This window comes from Anabrus simplex, chromosome 4 (genome assembly GCF_040414725.1).
Source record: "Anabrus simplex isolate iqAnaSimp1 chromosome 4, ASM4041472v1, whole genome shotgun sequence".
Lineage (NCBI taxonomy): Eukaryota > Metazoa > Arthropoda > Insecta > Orthoptera > Tettigoniidae > Anabrus > Anabrus simplex.
Genome location: NC_090268.1, coordinates 270,829,870 through 270,855,791, shown reverse-complemented (window position 1 = coordinate 270,855,791; position 25,922 = coordinate 270,829,870). Strand labels below are relative to the sequence as shown.

The following is a 25,922-nucleotide window of genomic DNA, read 5'->3' as shown; positions in this document are numbered from 1 at the left end:
ATGGCTTCCTCCCAGGTGAAATATTCTGGAGGTAAAATAGTGCCCCATTCGTATCTCCGGGTCGGGACAACATGGGAGGGGGCAATTGTAGAAGATGAATACAAAAATTATGCGAGTTGGAGCAGAGAATGTTAGGAGTTTGCGTCGTCGTTCTGGTAGTTTAGAGAATCTGAAAGGGAAATAGATAGACATACCTGCCAACTTTCCTGATTTAGGCGGGAGACTCCCAATTTTCAACATTTTTCCCGCCTCCTGATTATTCTGTTATTTCTCCTGATTTTAGCTTATTTGTTAGTGAATTTCAAACATTTGTTTTCAGATCCCGCCATTTCAGCTTTCTTACGCCAGTGGCCGGAAGTCCTACACTCATTGGCGGCTTTCAAACAAAATATCTACGTTTATTAATGCAAGAAATGTGCGTGAATTTGCATGTTTATTGAAACCTGTACATCGCTAGATGTAGAGTCTTTTTTAGTAATTTAGTGACAGAATTTCAGTGATAACGACTAGTGACTTTTCTAGAGATTATAGGCCACGAACCTACTACGCTGGCGTAGCAGGGTGGAGATTTGATACTCCCACGTGGCGCGTCCCAGGTGGCGGATAGGGGGGTCCTAATTGGCTTGCCAGCGGACTTGAGGGAAATAAAATACCTCTCGCGGACCAAACACACAACGCCCTGTGGGTAGGGGACGCTGACGAAGAATACACCCACGGTATCCCCTGCCTGTCGTAAGAGGCGACTAAAAGGGGCAACCAAGAGATGATTGTCTTGGACCCATGAAACTACTTGTGATTAGTACCGCCACACGGAGAGCATCATGGGTCGCTTTTACTTGCGCGTAGTACCACTATATTAGGTACCAAGTAGGTTTGTGATTAGTAGCACACAGGAGCACCGTGCGGTCGGCTTTTGCAGTACCTGTGATTAGTACCACCATATGAGCAGGACCATGGGATGATAGCTACCATGGTTCTGCCTTGCCTGTGATTAGTACCCACTATATGAGGAACACCACGGGATAGGGGAAGGTCCCTGTGGTTAGTACTCTTATGTTATGAACACCATAGCTTTGCGTTGTCTGTAAATGGTGCCGCAAAGTGAGAAAACATAGGTCTATCTTATATGTCGAATTTCATAACCTGTGAGTTGCACCATAATGTGTGTAATACTGCGAGTCTCTGCTACTTTTGATTAATACTGCAACAGGACAAATACCATGGTTCTACTTTCCTAGCGATCAGTACCGTTATGAGGGGCCGATAACTTGGGTTTTGGACCCACTTTAGACTGCAAGCATCATCGATTCAGTGTTATGCTCTAGCAGCAGTCCCTTGGTCAGTAATTCTATTCTTTTACGTCAGTTTGTGTGAATGTAAAGCATTGCGGGTCGCATCCACTGATTGTTTTAAATTCATGCCCATCCATTCATTCTTCGTTCTCACGCTTTGAATTCTGGTCAGTGGAGAATTTTAGACTTTTAATTTGTCATTCCATTTTGTCTCATTTCATACCATTAGGGGCTGATGACCTCGACGTTAGGCCCCTTTAAACAACAATCATCATCATCATCATCATCATCATCATCATCATCAGAGATTTTAGCAGCCATTTGGAGACAATTCTGACTAATTTTAATTTATCTCAATGTAATTAAAATAAGTGTGTCTGTAGATTGCTCAAAATTTAAAAAGAATATTTCTGTACCGGTCGTGACCACAGTAACAGGGGAAATGCTCGTTTTAATTTTCCGTAATTTTCTGTAAGTATATATGTATGTATTTACAGTAATGTGATGTATGTATGTATATGCGTGCATCGCGAGAAAATGGGTGAACAGAATTTAATGAAAATCGGTATGTAAAGTTGGGGAATATGGAACTACAGTCTACGCTATAAATGATTTTATTCTCCCTGTTCGAAATGGTAGTTTAGGGGAAGGTACAAAAATTTAATTTTTAATTACCTATCTAATTGTTCATATGAAAAAGTACTACATAAAAAAAGAGAGAGTACAACTTTTTATTATTTATGTCTTATTCAGTTTTAGTGTACCGACTATAATAATATTGTGAAGATGATTATAAGAATGAGAAAAAAGTCGTGAAGGAACGATTGCTTCAATAATAACACAAGAGGGAGTCATAAAAGAAAGGAGGACTCACTTTACATTAGATGCTCTAATATCACAGAGACGGAAGAAAACTAAATGTGAAGACCTGCAATATAGACAGCTTGCAAAATTGATCAACAATAACATTACATTGATCATTGTTTGTTGTGATGTGCTTTGTGTATTCTGCTGCCATTTATCTCCGATAGATGGGATTACTGCTGCGTATCTAGTACAACAGCCTGCCTGAATATTGGCGGGAAGTAGCTGGGGAGTTAGATCTCTCTCTTCTTTAGCATGCCATTCCTCTGGTTCATAAATTTTCTGATACTACTGGTACGTAACACACTGGATCATCATAGTATTCCAGCTATTTGATCCCTACTCTGAGGTAGTGATTGGAATGAGCAGTATGCACACTTAAACGGAATAACCACGAACCTACTATGCTGGTGTAACAGGGAGAGAGGTAATACTCCCGCGTGGGGTATAGGGGTCCTAACCGGCTTGCTAGAGGACTTGAGCGAAATAAAATATCTTTTGTGGACCAAACACCCCCTCCCCGTGGGTAGGGGATGCAGGCGAAAAATACACCCACGGTATCCCCTGCCTGTCATAAGAGGCGAATAAAAGGAGCGACCTAGGGATGTTTGAATTAGAACCATGAGACTACTTATAGTTAGGACCACAATAGGTTTGTGATTAGTAGCAAGAATGTGTGACTCAGGGTGAGTTTTACAGTACCTCTCTATGAGCAACACCATGGGTCTGCCTTACCTATGATTAGTTCCCACTGTGTGAGGAACACCACAGGATAGTATGAGTCCTCGTGATTAGTACGCCTGTAAATGGCGCCGGAATGTGAGAAACACCATAGGCCTGTGTTACATGTGCGCATTGCATTACCTGTGAGTAGTACCATAATGTGTTGAATACCGCGAGTCTACGCTACTTTTGATTAGTACCGCAACATGACAAATACTATGGTTCTAATCTCCTAGCAATAAGTACCATTATGAGGGCTGATGACCTGGATTTTTGACCTCTTTAGACTACAACCGTCATCGATTCAGGATTGTGCTCTAGATGCAGCCCCTTGGTCAGTAATACTATTGATTAACGTTAGTTTCTGGGAATGTGAGGCATTGCGGGTCGGATCCACTGATTGTTTTAAATTTATATCCATCCATTCATTCTTCTTCATCATGTTTTGAATTCTGGTCACTGGAGGATTTCGGACTTTTAAATTGTCATTACATTTCGTCTCATTTTGTACCATCATCTTAAATGGAATAATGACACAGTAGTGTTCGCGGCTGTCTGCGGCCTGGTCATTCTAGCTCTGGAACTTTGAACTGTTAGATCGACACTGTCATGATTATTAATAGTTTTTCATTTTATTGAATATTTCATATGACAGCATTACTTTTAATTGTGACATTCATACTGACCTTGGTTGACTTCAGTTAGGAAAACTATAAGGACAGTCTTTCTGAGAATTCCATAGCGAAGAACGGTCACAACAGCTAGTTATTTGATACAAATGGCATGGCGCTTCGCATAGTCGCACGGGCACTTGATGCAATATATTAATCTATGCATTTGCTAAGTAATGGCATTTAAGTGCATTACCGATTCACACATATGGAGCAGGAGTCCATACTATTTTCGGAAGGTTTATCATAGACTGATCCTCTCACTCACATACTTCCTATGAGGTAATAGAAATGTGTAATTTTTAGCCTTGTTGCCTCGTTACAGCAACAGTCGGGCGTTGAGACAATGTGTGTTATAAATATATCATAGTACTGTATTGCGTAAGACATGTAGAATAAGCCGTTTTGACCAATTGTATCTCCTGATTTCTCCTGATATTCATATCACTCTCTCCTGATTTTTGGTTTTGTAAAGTTGGCAGGTATGGATGGACTAAAGTTAGATGTAGTTGGTATAAGTGGAGTTTGTTGTTTATAGGAGGAACAGGATTTTTGGTCAGGCGACCACAGAATTATCAACACAAAATTGAACATGGGAAATGCAGGAGTTGGTCTAATAATGAATAAGAAAATAGAGCAGGGGTAAGCTACTATGACCAGCATAGTGAACAAATTATTTTTGTCAAGATAGACACCAAGCCATTGCGCACCACAGTAGTGCAGGCCTATATGCCTCCTAGTTCAGCAAATGCGAAATCAATATATGAAGAAATAGAAGATTAATACAGTATGGGAGACTGCAATGCTTTGGTAGGCCAAGGAAGAGAAGGTAATGTCGTAGGAGAATTCGGACCGGGACAAAGGAATTAAAAGAGCAAGTTGGCTGGTTGAATTTTGTACGAATCATAATTTACAGAATGTTTTTCTTGATCTCTGGGGACGATGTTTGAAGAGTAATTAGCTTGTGAAAAGCCATGTCTCCACCAATGATCATGCTCACTTGGAAAGCCAGCATTTCTTGCTATAGCCCGACAACGTAATTTCTGTTGCAGACTTTCTCGCAGATGTAACATATTTATCTTATCCCACTCCTCATGACGGGCTTTGCAGAGACCATTGATAGTGCGTGGACGTCTATTTCCTAAGAGCCTTTTTATGAGTTCAAATGCACAGAAGTCCATGGGTGACCCCTCGGGTGCCTTTGCCCTAATGTCAGTAAAAGGAATTCCATGGATTTCAGTTTTCATCTCCATTCTCTTTAAGAAGAGACGAATCGAACAAGAGGTGTGGCTGGATGCTTTATCATGATGTACCCATGCCTGATTTTTCGTTCTCCCATACAGTGCTAATATTATGTAGAGTTCACATTCATATTATTAGCGACATGGTGAATGGTGAATGGTTAACTTGCCAGTGTAGGAGTATCCAGCAGTGATCACGAAACCCCTTAGAAAACTTTCCTGACATTCTTTATACAATGTTTGATAACATTTTTTGTGTCTAGGTCGGTAGTAAATCGAGCGTTTTTTTTTTTTTTTTTTTTACAATTACTAAGGTACACATATGCTTCGTCTAATGTCACCCATCTGTCTGTACCATACAGCCCTCGTACAACTTTCTTGCGTTAGTGCATCGTTCTGAAAAGTGAAGAGGCAACAGCTTGTGAACTGTGTTCCTATCTTTAAAAATATGGGGGTTAAATTATTGATCAAGCATTTTTTCAAAAAAAGCAAGTCATGCCCTAATTTGGCAACCTTTATTTTGAGATTGCAATAAAGGTTAGCCTTCTTGGCTGCCTGGATGGCATTTCCATTACAAGAGATAATTGAATCATTCCGTATTAATTATCAATACGGAAAACTGTCAATACGGAATGATTCCAATATCTTGTAGGCAGGCAAGAAAGCTAATCTCTATTGCAATCTCAAAATAAAGGTTGCCAAATTAGGGCAAGACTTTTGTTTTTTGAAAAATGCTTGATCAATAACTTAACCCTCAAATTTTTAAAATTCACAAGAAAACTCATAGGAACCCTGCAAAAACTCGAGCGACTCAGCTTAAAACTGATAAAATTTGGATTAAAGACTAAATCAAATTTCTCCATAAAAAGAAATCTCTTCTGAACCACAAACTATATGAAACTCATTTAGAAATTTCCACTCTCCTTTTCCCCCTTGAATGGACGTCATTCCAATTACATGTCTCTAACAAACTTAAACTTACTTTGGTAAACTAACAGAAACTAACAGAACACACTTGACAATAAATGGAATGCTCTTTCAAAAACAACACTTAGCAAACATAACACCCCAAAACAACATAAAAGCCAAATGATTTTCACCATCCTGTAGCAAACAGAAGTAAAATCAATCTCGATGCCAATGATCTTGATGTGCTGAGCAAGGGACGTAAACATAATTTGGGGTAATCCTTCTAACCGTGATAATTTAATTTCCACCATAGCTGAATTCGAATTACCGCAGCCATTAATTATTTACCATAAACTTACAAGAAGAGGTCCGATATGAAGTCAAACGCAAGCTATCTTCTATCCTTAATCAACAACAAACCATTAAACCCAACACAGAACACATAGCTTAAGTCCACAAACTAATAATAATAATAATAATAATAATAATAATAATAATAATAATAATAATAATAATAATAATAATAATAATAATAATAATAATAATAATAATAATCGTATGGCCTCAGCTACCATGTGCAGACATTTCAATTTGACGCCATCTGGCTGTCTGCTCGTCAATTTCGACGTTCCGTTTTACTCTAGGCCACCACTAGATGGTAGACCGAGTAAACCGAAACTCTCTTGGGTGTCTATGGCTGAGATTTAATTAATTTTGTCGGGTAAACACCAAATGTGTCACCAGAGATCTTTAACATGCCGACAATGACTTAAAATAACAAAAGCTGACAAAGGGGAACGCTACCGTAATCATGGACAAAAGTGACTATATCAATAAAGCACAAACGTTATTTACAGAGAGCAACTTCATAACCTCTAAAAAATATCCAACTAATAAAATACAAAGAGACCTAAAAACCATAATTAAGAACGTTTCGTTTTTGTTTAATGACCTTGAAAAATCCAAAATGATTATTATGAATCCGAAGCTTCCCACAACAAAAGCACTACTCAAGATCCATAAAGCCAACATCCCCATAAGACACATTATCAATTTCAGAAATGAGGTACCATGGTTCATTCACAAATTCCTCAAATCACACTATAGTTTTCAAGTCAATACATCAGTAAAGAATTCCATAGAATTTTGCAATAAAATTAAACACCTTAATTTATCCAAACATACACTCTTCATTCATTTGACATTACTAACACGTATGCTAATGTGCCCGTTAACAATACCATACAATTGATCAAGAACAATCTTCCAAATTCAGCAATTTAAGTATAGGCGAAATAGATGAATTTATTTGGATTCTCAAGTTTACATCAAATAACAATTTCTTCACTTTAAATAATGTCATTTAGCAACAGATAGGTCTTCCCATGGGGTCATCAGCTTCAGGGATGCTTGCGAATATTTACATCGGTCATTTAGAACATTCTCACATCATTGGCAAGGTTAACGACATTCAACACTGAACACTCTTTGTAGATGACACATTTGTTATTTTAGACTCCCGTGTTACTAACAGCAACACAGTACTTGAATTTCTCAACTCCATTGGCCCACATATAAAATTCACCATAGAGTCAGAAAACAATAAAGCCCTCAGTTACCTGGACTTAACCATTATGTGCTACTGCAACAACACTTTATCCTTTAATGTATACAGGAAACCCACCCACACCATCAGTACCACCCAACAAACTTCTGTGCACCCAGACATACATAAGAAAGTAGCTTACAATAGCATGATACTCAGAGCATTAACTGTCCCTTCAACGTGCAAGAATTAAAAAAAAAAAAAAAAATACTATTTACAGTATTGCAGAACACAATAATTTCAGTAGAAACTTCATCAGCAGAATCATCCATAGATATAAGAGCAGACCCAAGACTACCCTATAAAAAGATTCCACTCCTAAAGAAAAGCTTTCCACATTCACTTTCAATAATTTATTTATTTATTTATTTATTTATTTATTTATTTATTTATTTATTTATTTATTTATTTATTTATTTATTTATTTATTTATTTATTTATTCACGAAGCACAAGATACAGCTACACGTGCAAATTTCACTTGCACTGTCAACAGACTATTTAACAAACAGAAACTTTCATAATAAAATATAACAAACATAACAAAATATTACAAGATCAGGTACACATCCTGCTAATAACTGTCCAAATCGAAAACCATGAGAATGTCCATGTTTATAGCCATGTCGTCGTGGGTCAAGATGGCGGTATAATCTTTTCACATTAACTTATCTTTAAGATACTATTTACACACCTCTCGAATACACTTTTATTTGATGCTATATCAAGCTCTTGTCTCCTATTAATATTGTTAAAGAGTGTTGGGAGGAGGATTAGGAAAGATCGTTGAAGTATTGAGTGCTGAGTGTGGGGAATGTGGAGAAGGTCTTTGGTTCTGGTGGAGCGGAAAGGAACGCCGAGAGAGAAGAGTGAGACAAGATGTTCCTAGCAGTAATGTCCATTTAAGATCTCGTGGAGGAAACTCAGGTCAGCTACCTGTCGCCTGATGTGCAGCGGTGACACATTAATTGGCATTAATACCTGCTGCGTAGTCAGATTTCTGAGCTTGGGGTTTCTGTTCCTTACAATTGCAGCAAAGAAGGACACTCTGTCTAACTGCTTAGTATTGGAGGGGGCGACTGTTGTCCAAATTGGAGAGCAGTAGTTTAAGAGAGGTTGAACGATCGTGAGGAAGAAGTGACGAAGAGCAATGGGGTCAGAAATTTCTGTGAAGCGATAGATAATGCCTAGTAATTTCATAGCCTTGGTTGTATATGTTTCTATATGGGTCTTAAATTGTAATTTTGTATCAAATATTACACCTAGGTCACGCTGTTGCGTAACCACGGTGATGGGCTTGTCGAGTAGGTAATATGATCTTCATTTATGAATTTCATTTTCCGAATTGACATTTACCAATCGTCATAAAAGGAAGGAAAATTCCACCTAATCAATACATTTATTTTCTTGTAAAGTATTACAATCTAGGACCGGTTTCGACCAGGATGACCTGTGAAGGGTCGAAACCGGTCCTAGATTGTAATACTTTACAAGAAAATAAATGTATTGATTAGGTGGAATTTTCCTTCCTTTTATGACGATAGGTAATATGATGTCGGTAGAGGAGATTTACGTAGTGTTATGGTCATGTGGCTGCATTTTTATGGATTGGGGATAAGTTTCCAAGTACGGCACCAGTTCGAGAGGGCATTAAGTGAGGACTGTAGCAGAGCTGCATCTGCTGGATTCCTGATCTCCCTAAATATCTTGCAGTCGTCAGCAAAGAGTAGGGTATTCGCTGTTTCGTTGAGTTCGGACGGCAGATCGTCCATAAACAAAGAAAACAGCAAGGGGCCAAGAGTACTGCCTTGTGGGACACCTGAGGTGACTGGTAACCATGAGGATGAAGTGCCTGATATTACCACTCTCTGCCAACGGTTATGTAGGAAGCCAGCAAGAAGGGTCAGAAGACTGACATGTATATTAAATCGTTCGGAGAGTTTATGGAGCAACAGAGTATGGTCTACAGAATCGAAAGCTTTCGAAATGTCTACGTAGCAGATATCCAGCTGTGATTTAGCTGCAATGGCGTGTGATGCAAAGCTATGCAGAGTGGCCAGGTTTGTTAGACAAGAGCCACCTGGTAGAAAACCATGCTGCTTGGTTGAGATATACGGCAAAGTGAATGCGAGGAGACGCTGGTGTATAGTTTTTTCAAAGATAAAGGATAGTGTGGGGAGAATAGAGATTGGTCGGTAAGATGAAACATTAAATTTGTTGCCTGATTTGAGAAGTGGAACAATATTTGCCTGTTTCCAGGTAATAGGAAAATAGCCCGCAGCAAAACATCTGTTAAATAATTTAGAGAGAGGGACGCAAAGAGTGCTGGCAGTATTTTTTTAGGAAAAGAGGACCTATAGTGTCGGCACCGGTAGCTTTGTTGGTACGAAGAGTTTGAAGAAGGTTATGAACTTCACTTGGTGTGGTAGTTATGCTTGATAGGGTTCTGTTTGAAGCTGTACCAACGGGAGGGAGCGGTTGGTTTTGTAAGGGAGGGGAGAAGTTGGAGAAGAAATACCTGTTGAACAGTTCATTGCGATCGGTGCCATCTGCTGTTGCATCGTTGTGGTTCACGCTGACAGGAATCCGCTCCGTCCTTCTCCTTGTGTTGATGAGACTCCAGTAGTGCTTGGGATTGCTGCGGACGTTTTCAGTGACAGTGTCTACGTGTGTTTTGTAGTCTCTTCTGACCATAAACCTCGCCTGGCGGCGGATTTTAACAAAGGTGTTGTGAGTGTGTGGGTTAGGGAAGTCTTTCCACAGGCGCCAAGCTCTCTTCTTATTAAATAGTATCAGTCTGGTCTCTTGTGATATCCAGTGTTGATGTTTGCTAGTAGTATCCCGTTGTGCAGGTACGAAGTCTTTAATTGCAGCTTGCAGCCAGTCGTACAGCAGGTCAATAGCATTACCAAATTTCTAATATTAAAAACGAAACAAAAAAACACAACATCATAATAGCATTTAGAACCTCTCACACCAACTCCAAACTCATTCTCAATCCACACACTGTCAACAATAACAATTATAACATTAATAATATATATTTGAACTCTGGAGTTTACAAATGAGAATGTCAATCCTGTAATTCCAGTTATGTAGGTCAAACAGGATGCAATTTTGTCTCAAATATAATCGTTTTCCAGCTATGAGTGAACATCATAAAACATCCAGCCACGAATACACATGAATAGGTAAAGGCACCTTACTCAACAAGTTCGCCCACATGCGTGTTGCAGTACCAATCGCATAAAAACATCAGTCAAGAAACTGAGGTAGATAACTAGTTCAAATAATTTGTAACTACGACATTTATACAATCGCCAGAATGAATTATGATATTCAATACAATTCTGAAGGCTAATGTACTCACCAATGTTGCCTGCAGAAGAAAGATAGGTTACTCAATCCCCTCCATGAACCTACTATGCTGGCGTAGCAGGGGGAGAGGTGGTACTCCCACGCGGCGCGTCCCAGGTGGCGGATAGTGGGGGTCCTAACCGGCTTGCCGGCGGACTTGAGGGAAATAAAATACCTTTCGTGGACCAAACACACAACCCCCTTTGGGTAGGAGATGTGGACGAAGATTACACCCACGGCATTCCATGCATGTCGTAAGAGGCAACTAAAAGGGGCGACCAAGGGATGATTGTCTTGCAACCATGAAACTACTTGTGATTAGTAGCACCACGCGGAGAACATCATGGGTCGCATTTACTTGCGTGTAGTACCACTATATTAGGTACCAAATAGGTTTGTGATTGGTAGCACACAGGAGCACCGTGCGGTCGGCTTTTGCAGTACCTGTGATTAGTACCACCATATGAGCAGGACCATGGGATGATAGCTACCATGGTTCTGCCTTGCCTGTGTTTGGTAACCACTATATGAGGAACACCACAGGATAGTGCAGGTCCCTGTGGTTAGTACTCTCATGTGATGAACACCATAGGGTTGCGTTGCCTGTAAATGGCGCCGCAATGTGAGAAAAACCATAGGTCTGTATTATATGTCGAATTTCATAACCTGTGAGTAGTACCATAATGTGTGGAATACTGCGAGTCTCTGCTGCTTTTGATTAGTATCGCAACATGACAAATACCATGGTTCTACTTTCCTAGCGATTACCGTTATGAGGGGCCGATAACTTGGATTTTGGACCCCCTTTAGACTGCAAGCATCATCGATTCAGTGTTATGCTATAGCAGCTGTCCCTTGGTCAGTAATCCTATTGTTTTACGTCAGTTTCTATTAATGTAATGCATTGCGGGTTGCATCCACTGATTGTTTTAAATTCATCTCCATCCATTCATTCTTCCTCCTCACGTTTTGAATTCTGGTCAGTGGAGAATTTTGGACTTTTAATTTGTCATTCCATTTCGTATCAATTCGTACCATTAGGGGCCAATGACCTCGATATTAGGCCCCTTTAAACAACAAGCATCATCATCATCACCACTCAGTCCCCTCCATGTCGTCGTTGTCATCACTGTCGGAGTTGTTCACATTTATCACTGTCCGTTTAAGGGCATCGTCTACTAACTGGTCTATATCCCAAATTCTTTTTTCTTCTGTTTCGATGCCATGTTTTACACACATTTCCCAGCCTTGAGGGGTCACCAGTTGAATCCCTTCCAGCGGCAGTATACTTACTTCTGCAAGGGTGAAAGTTTTGTTGTTCCTAGTCAGATGGCTCTTAGTTTGGTTCCACTCATTTTCAGTTGGATTTAAAGAACAGTGGTCTCAAATAACCTGGGAGATATAGATAACACAAAAAAAAAAAAAAAAAAAAAAAAACGTGGTAAATGCGGTGGACTGTCTATCTTTTGGTAAGGCATTAAAAATTCTGTACATGTGTTAAGTAATGCTATTTCTGCTTAAAAGTTATGTAGGTCATCTAAATTGTTTATCTTCATTTTTAAAAAGCTGTTCAGTTTCAATTTACAATTGTTAAGAAAGAACTTTATAACATCCTGTTATGATGATACAATGTACATAGTAAGGAATAGTGTGGGCAGTAACAAAATATGTGTGTCCATGGATGAAACCACTGATGTAGACGGTAGATATGTGGCAGATGTTATTGTAGGTACTGTTAATCATGACCAGCATGGAGAAACATTTCTGTTGATGTGTGAGATGTTAGATAAGATGAACAACTCCTTCATCGCTGTTATTTTCAATACCAGTACTGCAATGAATTTGTTGTGGCCAGGTAAAGTAAAATGAATGTGCTCATCTTCATAATGGATGCCCTTCGTACAGCGAGAGGTCTTCAAATGTTGTATTCGAAAATGGTGCATGTAACGTGTCTTGTGCATGTCCTACGTAGAGTGGCTGAAGAGATCTAAGGGAACTATCCTGAGGTGGATAAATTCATTGCTAACGCCAAGAATTTTTTTGTTAAGGCTTCACTTTGTGTTCAGAAGTTTTAAGAAGAGGCACCATTCCTTAACCCCTCAGCCCATTGTAACACCTTGGGGCACTTGGCTTGATGCTGTAAACTACTATTGCACAAAGTACACTAATATTGAAAAGATCTTCATCGACTTTGACAGAAGTGATTCATCTGCAATCAAAAATGTACAAGAGTTGTTTCCATGTCAAGAAACTTAGCCTACATAATTTCAAATTTCTCTGTGTTGTCAAAATCCATCACTCGCCTTGAAACTGTGGGCATGCATTTGTGTGATACACGAAGTATTGTGAAAGAAACTGAGAGTAAGTTACCGAAAGCTCAGGGTGAAGTATCTGACAAGGTCAGGAAAAATCACAAAGTGTGCTTGAATGAAATCCTGGATATACAAAATTGTGTAAAGTTGCTGACATTCTTTGTTTAAAAAAGCAAAATTCAAAGAAAATGAACCAAAACTTTTCGCTATTTAACCCCTTCACTCCGGTTGACTGCTCTAGCAGTCAGGAGGGATCTGTGCCGCATACCCGGTGGACTGCCGTAGAAGTTGCGTTTCTTTCGGCTGTTTTCCGTCTTGCTACGATAGAGTGCTGGGGAAGTTCGGCCTTGGAGGTCTCCCGTGGCTGACTTGGGAGTCTATAGTTATGGCTATGGTCACCAGATGAAAGGAGTAACCAGTTCGAAGATGAAAGCAACGTGTCCGGTATGCTACTCACTTAGCGCCTGGATGCTACCCTGTGCTGACGTGCTTCTGCTTTTTGATTTAGCTTTTAATCGCTTTTAAATTGTGAAAGATATACTGCGGATGGAGCTCTTGCCCTGATATTGGGTAGTGACTTTGACGAAGATGACGATGATAGTGATTTATCATCTGATTCTGGCGATGGAACGACTTCAGTCACACCACCTACTTCAGGCACATTTCCTGCTTCAGTTACCGATTCGTCTAAAAGATCGGCCTACTTCGATGATTCGACTGAAGATGAAGATAGTGAAGATGAAGACCAGGTGCCTGAATCACTGAGCAGAAAACTAAATTGGAAAAAGGAGAACCTGAATACGAAAAACATCTCTTAGAGATGAAGCTTCCACGGTGTGTAGAATTATTTAGTTTGTTTTCCGGGTTGAACCATGTTGTTGTTTTCTGTACATTATGTACAGTTTGGCTGCCTGAAAGACTGATTACCTTGGATTGAGTTGGGGTATTTCAGTCGCCTTGACCAAGAATACTGCAATGTATTCGAAATGTCGGCAACCTGTACGTAATGTACAGAAAATAACAAGGCTCAACCCGGAAAATAAACCAAACGAAGAAACATAATGTCAACACAGCTAATTCCAGACTGAAAAGTTTAGTGGACAATGGTAGCATGTTAAGATTCTTTCAGCTGTTGTTTAAGACGAGTGTCGTAACTGTTCATTGTGAGGAGACTAGTAGATACTTATCTCAGAAGGTGGCTGGAGGTGGACTTCCAGATTAAAAATAAATTAAAATAAATTTATCCTCCTCCTGTTCTCTCCTCACGTCGCGAGCCATATGCTGACAGGAGAGCGGCGAGAGACAAGTATCCCATACATTGTGCTCAGGGAGCTACTCGCGTCCAGAGGGTCACGCCACCGTACTCGCTACGCGGAGTTAAAGGGTTAACGTTTTTCAAGTATGCCCCTGATACTTCTTTTCACTGACCAATGTTGCCTGCAGAAGAAAGCTAATTTACTCAATTCCTTCCATATCATCATCGTCATCATCACTGTCGGAGTCACTATTCGTTCAGTGGCGTCTACTAACTGGTTTATGACCCACATTCATTTTTCTTCTGTCTCGACGTGTTTTACACATATTTCCCAACGCTGAGGGGTCACTAGTTCAATCCCTTCTAGCAGCAGTTTTCTTACTTCCACAAGGGTGAAAGTTTTGTTGTTTCTAGCCACATGACCTTTAACTTGGCTCCACACACTCGCAATTGGATTTAAAGAACAGTGGTACGGAGGTAACCTTAAAACTTGCCTTCCCGATTGCAATGCGATATCATCTACTTGATACATGCCACGCGAGTTCTTAATATGCTGTGGGATGACATTAAGAAGTAGCAGCTACTAATCTAGTCACATTTTTGAGAGTACTACCAGGATTTGCTTCACTAAACTTCTTAAAACCGTTGAGAACATGCTGTTTTTCTCCACTTCTCTTTGCTTTTCTCTTCTTATGCTTTACGTGAGAATGGCTAGGGTCACCCATCTTCACTCCTCATGGAACTTCAATAAAGGTTATATAAATGTAAATTGAAATGGTTATCTGAATTCTAAACACCAAGACAAAGACTGACTACCAACTTGATTAATGATATATTACTAAATATTAGGCCGAAAGAAACTCGTAATAATTTGCAAAGTTACTAGCGTGCCAATAACTCTCAGAACACAGCAGTAAGCAGTAAGCAGAAAGCACATGGGTTGTATGTTAGCTAAATGAACCGTTACTCTATACTGCAGTGGCTGTTCCGCTGTTGACACATCGCCCCTCTCAAAACACACTTTAATGCACGAGTATCAATTGTTGCTTTATGTCGCACCGACACAGATAGGTCTTATGGCATATCAATTATAAATTGAAACTAAACAGGTTTTTAAAAGTGAAATTGAAGATAAATGGATTTAGATGCTGTACATAACTTTTACGATCATTTTGAAACTATGGCAAAATGGAGGTTTGATGCGAACATAAGAACTCAACAAGAGAGTTCTCTTAGCCTCTCTCACCTCAATCCTCCAATTTCCAACCTACTCGTGGTGCCCCTATTAAGCCAAGCAACCCAGTGGAAGGCTGGGTAACCAACCCCAGCGGGAAACTGGGTCGGTGAGCCAATGGATTTGGGGGCAGTGGAAGGCAATGGGAAACCACCACTGTACTTTTCCCTCGACAACCCCATGATGGCTTTGCTTAATTCCAAATGTTCTGGAGTAAGTCTCCCAGTCGGATCTCTGTGGGGGACAGGATTAAGAGAAGCCCCTATTTTATTCCGCCAAAGTAAATTCTCTATGAGAGTTATTAGAAGGGTTGCAACATGGGACGTCTGTGTTGCCCTACACCCGGGGAACTTGCAATAATAGAAAGAGAAATGAGTTCACATGATGTGGATATCCTTGGCCTTAGTGAAACTCATTGGAAAGGACATGGGCATTTTGTAACTCATGGAAGGAATACTGTGTACTTTTCGGGAAGCGATGATATGAGTCGAAATGGTGTTGCAATTGTTGTTCCTGAAAAACTGAACAATACTGTCCTAGGCTATGAAACCATCAGTGATAGAATCATTACCATCAAACTGAATGCTTCCCCTTGCAGGATTAATATTATCCAGGAATATGCTCCCACAGCTACAGCATCAGATGCTGAAATAGGAGAGTTCTATGAACTATTAGAACATACCATCAATCTGTTTGCAAATAGGGAAATAGTAATAATCCAAGGTGACTTCAATGCTAAGATTGGGGAGACTACTGGAGACACTGACATCAGAACTGTGATTGGTCGTTATGGCCTAGGCGAAAGAAGTGAGCGAGGAAAACAGCTACTGGAGTTTTGTGATGGCAATGACATGGTAGTTTGCAACACCCTCTTCCAGCATCACCCAAGGCGTCTGTACACTTGGATATCGCCTGGTGATAGAGTCAGGAATCAGATTGATTTCATCTTGGTGAGACAACGTTGGAAGACATCTGTTCTAGATTGTAAGACCTTTCCTGAAGCAGAATGCGGCAGTGACCATAATCTGTTGTCCATGAAAATACGGCTAAAACTAAAAGTCGCTAAGAAGATAAGAGCAAGGCAGTTTCGACTTGCTAACTAGTAATCTCTTGCACGCTTTGGGTAACTTGTATGGCCTAAGCTCCCAGATTTGCTGCTAAAGGAAGAAGAATCACCTTGTCAGACGTGGGACAGAATAAAATAGATTGTCTCCTCATTTCTCCCAGAGTCAGTTAGGAGGACACAGAGTGCACAACATCCTTGGATATCAAACAAGACTTTGCAACTGATTGAAGAGAGTAGTAGTCTGAAGAAACATGGTACCTAATCCATTCAGGATGAAAATAGCTACAGGATCCTGTGTCGAGAGATACAGCGTACAGTTCATCCACAGCGTTTGCAAGGAAATAGAACAAAACCAGAACCAAAATCAAACAATCTCTTCAACAAAATCAATAGCATTACTCGTCAATTTAAACCACACACATGGTGTATAGAAGACTAGAATGGACAGCTAATTGGTGATAGAAAAGAAACACTGTGAAAAGCTGTACTCTGGAAGAAATTATGATGTAGCAGTCCAGCAACCAGGAGGGCCTTCTGCATTGGAACCTCCCATTCTACAAAGCAAAATCAAGAATGCCATTAACCATTTGAAAAGAAACAAATCCCCGGGACTGGATGGTATTTCTGGAGAGATGCTTAAAGAAATGGGTGAAGAAGGTTTGCACATGATGCACTCATTGTGTAATAGGATATGGACGACGAGAGAATGGCCAAAAGATTGGACAAGCTCTATCTTAATTCCCTTGCACAAGAAAGGGTCAGTAAGGAAGTGTTCCAACTATCGTACAGTTGCTCTGATATCTCATGCAAGAAAGATTTTATTGTACATCACAAACCAGTGCCTCAAGTCTTACATAATGCCTCACATATCCATTGAGCAAGCAGGATTTGTTGCAAGAAAAGGAACATGGGAACAGATTTTTAATATGAGGCAAATCATTGAAAAATCTTGTGAGTTCTGTGTTCCTGTGCTAATATGCTTCCTTGACTACAAGAAAGCTTTTGATTGTGTTGTCTGAAATAATCTATAGCAGGTTCTTGGTGAATTTGGCATTCCACAACATCTAATATCATTACTGAAAAGTCTGTATGGCAACTATAAAGGTAGATGGCGACATTTCAGAATTTTTCAGTATTTCGCAGGGTGTCCAACAGGACTGCGTATTATCACCTATTCTATATAACATCTATGCTGAATATGTTATGAAGTAAGCCCTCGATGACTGGATTGGAGGCATGTCAATTGGTGGACGAAAAATCTGTAACCTGTGCTTTGCTGATGACACCACTCTCCTTGCCAGCAGTGAAGATGAACTTGCAGAATTACTAGCAAGGGTAAAAGATGCAAGTTTAGAATATGGGCTAGAGATCAACCTGAGCAAGTCCAAACTAATGATAATTGACAGAGCGGCACAGATCCAGCTGACAGGTCGATTAAGGGAACTGGAAATGGTAAATGACGTTATATACCTTGGGTCGACCATCTGTGATACTGGAAGCTCTGACAAAGGGATTAGGAGACGTATCACCTTAGGGCGCGTTGCCATGAGCAAACTCACAAAAATATGGCAGAGCAGAGCAATCACAAACAGTACAAAGATTAGACTAGTTGATTCTCTGGTGTTCTCTGTCTTCCTTTATGGTTCCGAGACCTGGACCCTCAAGGCAAGAGATAAGTACCGTATCAACGCCTTTCAGATGTGGTGTTGGAGAAGGATGCTCCGTGTACCTTGGACGGAAAGAAGAACTAATGCATCTATTATTCAAGAACTGAATATCTCCGAACGTCTCTCCTCTCGCGTCATTAAGAGAATTGTCCAATTCTTCAGACATATTGTAAGACTTAATAGTGAAAATCTGGAGAAATGTATCATGGAAAGCAAAGTTTTCGGCAGAAGAGCACGAGGAATGACATTGAGAAGGTGGATTGATCAAGTTCTGTGTACCATCTTCAGCAGGCTTTAAGAGAAGCTGAACATCGTCAAAGTTAGTGCCGCTTAATCCAGAATATTGTGTGAAGTCAAGTGGGGTCACGACGCTCAGCAATGAGTTAAACGACTTATGATGATGAACACATGTAAAGTATTTGTAACGCCTTGCCTAAAGATAGACAGTACCACCGCATTTATTACATGTCTTTTGTGTTTATCTCTCAGGTTATTTGAGATAGGGTATAATTCTCTTACAGCTAAGTCATGAATATTAATTTAATTACCCAGGTGAAAAATCATGTACTTCATTTATGTACATGAAATTGATTTCATCCTACTATGTCAGGAGACTTGAACTAAGGCCCGAGCGGCCCTGTGTTTTAGTGACACATCACGGCACTGTCAGTTGAGGCTGATTCCACCAGTCCTTTTGATGCCATCCTGGTCGAGTCCACGGTCCTAATATTTGTCGGTTGCTGTCCAGGGTACCCATCTTCCTTCTTGACTGGCTGGAGAGAAGTCGTGAACAAATTTATGATCTCACAATGTTTAAGTAAACTGAACTACTACTGTCATCACTCTTTGATTGCTCTTTGTTTGCTCAGCCCTGCTAACATTAACTAACTAGCATTTTACCGTGATCCTATCTTGAACAATGGTGTTAACATGTTAACCTATAATGAATTTTTTTGTTACTGAGGTGCAGCAACTATCTTAAGACTGTTGATTGTTTGTGAATAAGTCCTTGCGCTTTCCACGACTGAGACTACTTAATTAAAAGAAATTTCTGTATGATAGGTCCATATTGAACTGTGATTACAATAGTATTTAAATAATATATTATTCTGGTCCACAATTTGTATTGAAAAGGTGGACCTGAATAATATATTATTTAAATACTATTGATACAGTACTGAAAATGAATATTATTACATTTTTTCGCGCTCAAGTCCGTGTGAAATTAGTCCCTTCATAACACTTGTGATATTGTGAATATTAATTACAGGTTGTGTTCTTGCACTCGTGATGTTCCTTTACTAATGTTACATTTCTCACGGTTGGGTATTTGAAATGTTCACACAAATTCTTAGGTGTAACTTGTTTCGTGGTAGCTTTCACTAAGTGCCACGACATTACGTTTGCTTCTTTGCAACACCAAATATATTACAGTCATATACATACATTAAAATGTTATAGATCTGCCTATTCAGTACTTCATTTAATCAGTTAAAAAGTTAGTACATGTTTCATCCAAATGTTGGACATCTAAGACAAACACTTCCAATTAAAATATTACAGGGTTAAATGAAGGAAATCCTAACTTCCCTTTTGGGCATCAAGTACTTGACCCTTTACATATATTGTAGATTAACCAAACCAAACCAAATTTCATTGAATGGATTAATATGTCTGTCTAGTCATAAAAACGTTCGGTTCACTGATGCAACAACAGTCCACATGAAAAATTTGATGGATTAAAATATTCAAGTGTATCTTCTTCCATTTAAAAATATTCACTTTTGTAAAAGTAATAGTCAATTGCAACTTCAAATTACAACCACCCAATTTGAGATGAAACAGATATACTGTATGTACTTTTGACTCATAACGGATTGATCCGAACTTGTTTGACCCCTGAGACTGAATATTCCATAGTTTAGTTATAATGCAAGGGATCAATGTCTTGAAGGATCAAAACACTGGAATATTTGCTGGTTTTTTGGTTTTTATTTATTTCTTAACTTAAAAATAGGTTTAGTATGGCCAAACTGACACTTGAATGCATTTCAGGTGAATCCAAAGTTTTAATTTTTGTGGTATGTTTTGAAACTGTCTTCCAAATGAAGACTTCTTGCACTGGAACATAAAGGTTTCTTTGTGTTCCAGTAATCATCTAGGTTAGGTTTTGTATTCTGTGACATTATTGTGATGAGGGCAAAATAAGCCTTCATTTCATGTGGGGATACTTCTTTCTATGTATTGGCACAATCCCCACCAGCCAGAAATGCATTGTGTGCATATTTGTTCATTTCGTTTACGATCTACATCCAAAAATCATTGCCCAAAAATTGACCAAATACATCTAACTCTGTTCCAGATTCAAGCAGTTATCGAGAAATCAATGGATTGACTCTGCATTGACTGCTGAAATGGAATTTTACTGGATTATTCAGCTCTTGAATCCAGGCCCAATCACTCGCGCATACATTGCTTTCGTTCACACACTCCTCGCTATCATCACTGCTTTCACTCAAATTGTCATCAAAATTACCTGTATCGAATTCATCATTTGTATCACAGTTACTTTCATTTAGAACTTTATTCACTCACTCATAAAATTCATCAGATTTGATAGACTTTATTGCGTTCAGGCCTGGGCGCCGCCATGATCACAATGTAAACAAACCACACATGTATCTGAAAAGATATCTACCGAAAATAAAATACTTAGGTACGTGAAATAATCGATAGTGGTCAAGGAACTTCCAAACACTTCAATACATGCTACATCATCATCATCATCATCGTCAGTCTCCAGTTTACCAGGTACGGTGTATAAACACTCGCCACTTTAGTCGATTCAGGTACCATTCTTCTTCTTCTTGTACTTGGTTCCAATCCACTCTTCTATGTTCTAGATCTTGTTCGACTTGTTTGATCCATCCCCTTCGAGGTCTGCCTGTAGGTCTTTTGCCGTCTAATCTGCCAACCATTTCTCCATGACATAGTGATGATGATGATGATGATGATGATGATGATGATGATTGTTTAAAGGGGCCTAACATCTAGGTCATTTGCTCCTAATTGCAAAAAGATGAAACAAAATGAAATTATTGACAAAAATGTAAAATTTACTTCAGAGTAAGATCATAATTATTATTCTACTTACTTCCCACAATCCAGCCAGCAGAACACACTGTCCAGTGGACGTCAGCATTACCTTGTGTGCATTGAGTTCTTGAGCTCAATGCAGATTATCGATACATGCTTTCTGCAACATATCCATGATGTATTCTTGTAATTATCATCCATGTTATTCATTTGGTGATGCACTACCTGACAGGCTGAGTCACTGTAACTGACTTTATGAGAACACAATTTTAATTATTTTGTCATTACCACACATTAAATCCACCGTGGGAAGTGACAGTATCATGACCCCTTTTGGTGCTCAGATATTTGTGAACTACACTGTAATATTACAAGATATTAGAATCATTCCATATTGACTGTTTTCACTTCACAAAGGAAAAAATTAAATGTATCCTCCTAATTCAATACAAAACATAATTTTATCATTAGATGGAGCAATAAAAGTGGAATTATGTTTTGTATTGAATTAGGAAGTTACATTTAATTTTTTACACTGCAGTAGTCTTAAAAGCAAAAGTCGTGGAGCTTGTAGTACAGTAGTTTGTAACCACTATGGTATAGGTGTTAACCATAAAGCTCCACACCCACTGTCCTTCTTTCCACTCGGCTATGTATTTAAATGTTGTTATGAAGGTTGGAGGGACTCAACTTTGTGGATGGAAATAAGGGGAGAAGACTATAGTTATAAAGTTTTTTTTCCTCCAAGTGTCCCTGAAGACAATACTGTATGTGTCAAGGTTTCTTTTTTAAACATAAATGACAACTGAGTTGAATGGAGTTTATTTTATATAAGAGAATCTGCAATTTGTTACTTTCATTGACCTGTCTGTCTCATCCTTGGCTTTGACCGAGGTATGAGCAATGCTAGTAATACCATTCCCTATGCAGCCAGTCCCTGTTATGAATGGTGTGAAAATATCGCTCATAGGGTCCGTTGGTGCTTGCATTTCAGTGGGTTTGGCAGACTGATGCGCAATAGCAACTTCTGGCTCGGTGAGGAAAGCAATGGGAAACTACCTCGCTCCTCATTTCCCTAGTATGCCTCTTCAGTGACACCTGGGCTATAATAGCTTTTGGTGGAGCTGTGGAGGATCAAACAAGCCTTCGGGCTGAATATCCAACATACATACAAGAGAAACTGACATAATAAGAAATGGGTATAGTGCGCATTGGTATCACCCAAATATCACTATAAAATTTGTCACAAATGGAACATAATTGCTTTTACACATATCAAGTGAAAAATCTGCGGCAAATTAAGAAATAATTGATTTTTCGAGAATATTATGTATACGTACTTTACCACTGTACAAGTATATTTGGTGTTGCGCTCACAGTATGCCTTTTGTCTTACACTTTCAACAATTTCGTATGTGATATCTGTGATCACTGAAGTTCTTTACTTTCGTTTCATTGCTTCACTTGTCAATGACATCATTTCATGAATTGTATCGCGATATGCAATATTTAATAGGCGACAAAATGGTATGGCCAATGTACGTAAGAAAAATTCAGTGGACTAGTGATTTATTGGTCCAGGGATCATGCTATTTTTCTGTTGACCTCCATTTTGCTGTTTGAAGTGGCCGCTGTAGTCATATGGACAAAGATAATGAGGATCTACAGACGTAGCACTCCCATTCCACGGTGCTAGCCCTGGACCTGAAGAAAGTAACAAAAGACGGCACCAGCAGCGGAGTACGACATAAACCAGTCCTGTCTACAAGCCTTAAGTATGTTTTTATATTTCTCAAATACTGACGGTATTTCGTAATTTTCCGCAGATTTTTCACTTGATATGTGTAAAAGCAATTATTATGTTCCATTTGTGATAAATTTTATAGTGATATTTGGGTGATACCAATGCGCATCGTACCCATAAGAAATTATACACACTTTGGAGAATCAATCTGGATATTGAGGAATTTTGTAGTTAATTAGTGAAAGTACTTCACTCTACTTGGCTTCATTGGCATTTTGAGTATTGCCGTGGGAGTGACTAAAATAAAAATCATTTGAAAACTGATACCCTTTGAGAGGATTTGGAATATCATATTTTGAGGTTAAAAATAACTATACAAATTGCATTTATTATTACCAGCTTGAGTATGAGGTGGGGCATGGTGGTTAAAGTACTGTAATATTGGATAAAGTCCTTTTGGAATGTGTATGGATGAAAAGTTACTAAGGAAATTGAAGGACACAGCCATTGAAGAAAAGAGATTTGGGAGTTGACATGGGGAAAATAATTTGAATTGCACTGTGGGAAATATACTTACAATAATTTAGAGCATGCATTCGTGACTAATTAAATAATACTTTAAGATTTATGGAATAGTTAGTAACTACAAAAATTTATAATTTCAGGATTTGTTTTTTAAATACACATGGAACAATTTTCTTCATTCACAAGTTGAACAGTGCATAGCCTTTGCTCTGAATTCAGAATTGAATCCTTCTGTGAGAGATGAAACTAGAGAAAATATACTTCTAAAACACGTGAGTAATTTTTTTATTTACATATGGTAGTTACATTGTTATTTTTGTCTTCAAAAATCATTTTTCATATTAGGAATATTCAAGTTTAAATATTTGGTCATCATATCAACTGCATATCTTATTTACTCAATCAGCACTGTTGCATTGGAAGCATCCTTAGTTTTTTTTTTCTATCTGAAGTTCCTAACCCCTTGCTATACTTCACTACTAGATAAACAGTATAGGTAAGTCATCATTGAGAGACAAGTAATGCAAGGTAAAATTAATGTGGTGGGCCGATGACCTTCGATGTTAGGCCCCTTTAAACAAGAAGCAAGCAATTTTTTTTTTTTTTTTTTGTGCTACGGGCTTTACGTCGCACCGACACAGATAGGTCTTACAGCGACGAAGCAAGCAAATTAATGTAGCTATACATTATTATTATTATTATTATTATTATTATTATTATTATTATTATTATTATTATTTACTTTGATGTTTCTAAAAAAATATCTAGATCTTAATTTAAATATTAGCCTATCCTGCTTGGTGTTTTCTTGCTGATAGGGGGTTAGTGCATATAGCTAGCATCTATATGCATTAGGATTGATGTTATACTGCAAGAGCTTTAAATTAAATACTGTTATGAATATCATTTCTAACTAAGCTACGGATGTATCATGTTATATTTTGTTACAGATATTCATAAAGTGCAAATTACTTCAAAGAATTTTAGATGCCTGGGATGATAATGAAAATCAACAGTAAGTACACCAGTACCCATTACGTTTATTTTAGGTTCCTCCTCTTGTTGAATTAAGTCTACTTCCTTACCATTACTAATTTGATTTTCCTAATAATATTCACAGATCAAAATCAGGTGGACCAAGGCGAGGGTACATGGGACACCTTATTATGATAGCGAATCACATTGTTCAACATTCGGAAAAGGGGCCACTTGCAACGTTTATAAAGGAACATGTCTCAGCAGATACTGTGGCAGCATGGGAAGCATTTGTTGCAAATACATTAGCAGAAATCAACAAAACTCATCAGATCAATTTGGTAAGTAGGAAAAAATGTGTTTATTTATTTATTTATTTATTTATTCATTCATTCATTCATTCATTCATTCATTCATTCATTTGAAAACGGCCTTCCATATGAGATAGTCCCATCAGTCTCAGTATACTCTCAAGATAACATCTCGTAAGTAGGTAAACTTATGTAATTAGAATAATACTGTATTAATTTATTGATGGAGCAACCTTGTCTTCTCTTACAGACTTTTCTTCTATAAAATGTGGGAAGTTTATAAAAAGAAAACCCTCATTTTTGCACATACACCACATTAATATTAAAAAAAATTAATTTTTTATATTGTGTGGCAAATATTTGATTTCAAACTGTAATACCATATATAATGTATAAATCACATGCATTGAAATATGGATTACATGTTAAAAACTTCATTGTTGGTTCATATTGACAGGAAGATACTTCAAAATTAAAAGACTTGAGGTTTCCACCTTTTCATGACAACGGACCAAAAAACAATTTGTTCAAAAGTACAGAGTTACACACACAACACATTTTCTTATTTTACCTTACCTTATTCCAGCTGATGTATCTGTGTTACAGCACTCTGGCACTCGTCATCGTCACCAGAGCTATCATTGGAAATATCCTTGTCACTCGACTCCTAACTGTGGCTGTCGTCTCGCAGATTTATGATGATATCCATGACTGTGTCCAATACATGTCCCTTTTATAATTGTCCTCTTGAAATTTTTCAGTATGTGACTCACAAGCCTTCTACTCCTGTTCGGTTACTTTATCCAGCTCCTCTTCCATTAAAGATTGAATGTCAGCTACTTTGAATGTTTTGTTCCTTTTCCCTCCAGCAGTTTTAACGTTTTTCCAAACCAGCTCTATAGGGTTATATTAACAGTGATAGGGTGGCAGGCGAACAACGGTATGACCCCTTTTGTAAGTGAATCAATTTCCAACATTTTTGCCTTTGGCTTCACTAGTTTCACAAGAGACAACAGTTCGACTCTGGTGTGATTGCTGCCATGAGGAATATTCCTAGCAGATAACAGTGATACAA

The 25,922-nt window shown here is 38.6% G+C and overlaps 1 protein-coding gene across 5 annotated transcripts in view; it reads left to right on the top strand.

Moving 5' to 3' along the window:
• fmt (phosphatase 6 regulatory subunit 1-like protein fmt) overlaps positions 1 to 25,922 on the top strand; it is a 516,745-nt gene that overhangs the window by 175,620 nt on the left and 315,203 nt on the right. For all 5 annotated transcript variants that reach the window (XM_067145523.2, XM_067145524.2, XM_067145526.2 and 2 more), the window contains exons 10-12: positions 23,702 to 23,833; positions 24,512 to 24,576; positions 24,682 to 24,877. In XM_067145523.2, coding sequence (XP_067001624.1) covers positions 23,702 to 23,833; positions 24,512 to 24,576; positions 24,682 to 24,877 — 393 coding nt within the window. The remainder of the gene's footprint in view (positions 1 to 23,701; positions 23,834 to 24,511; positions 24,577 to 24,681; positions 24,878 to 25,922) is intronic.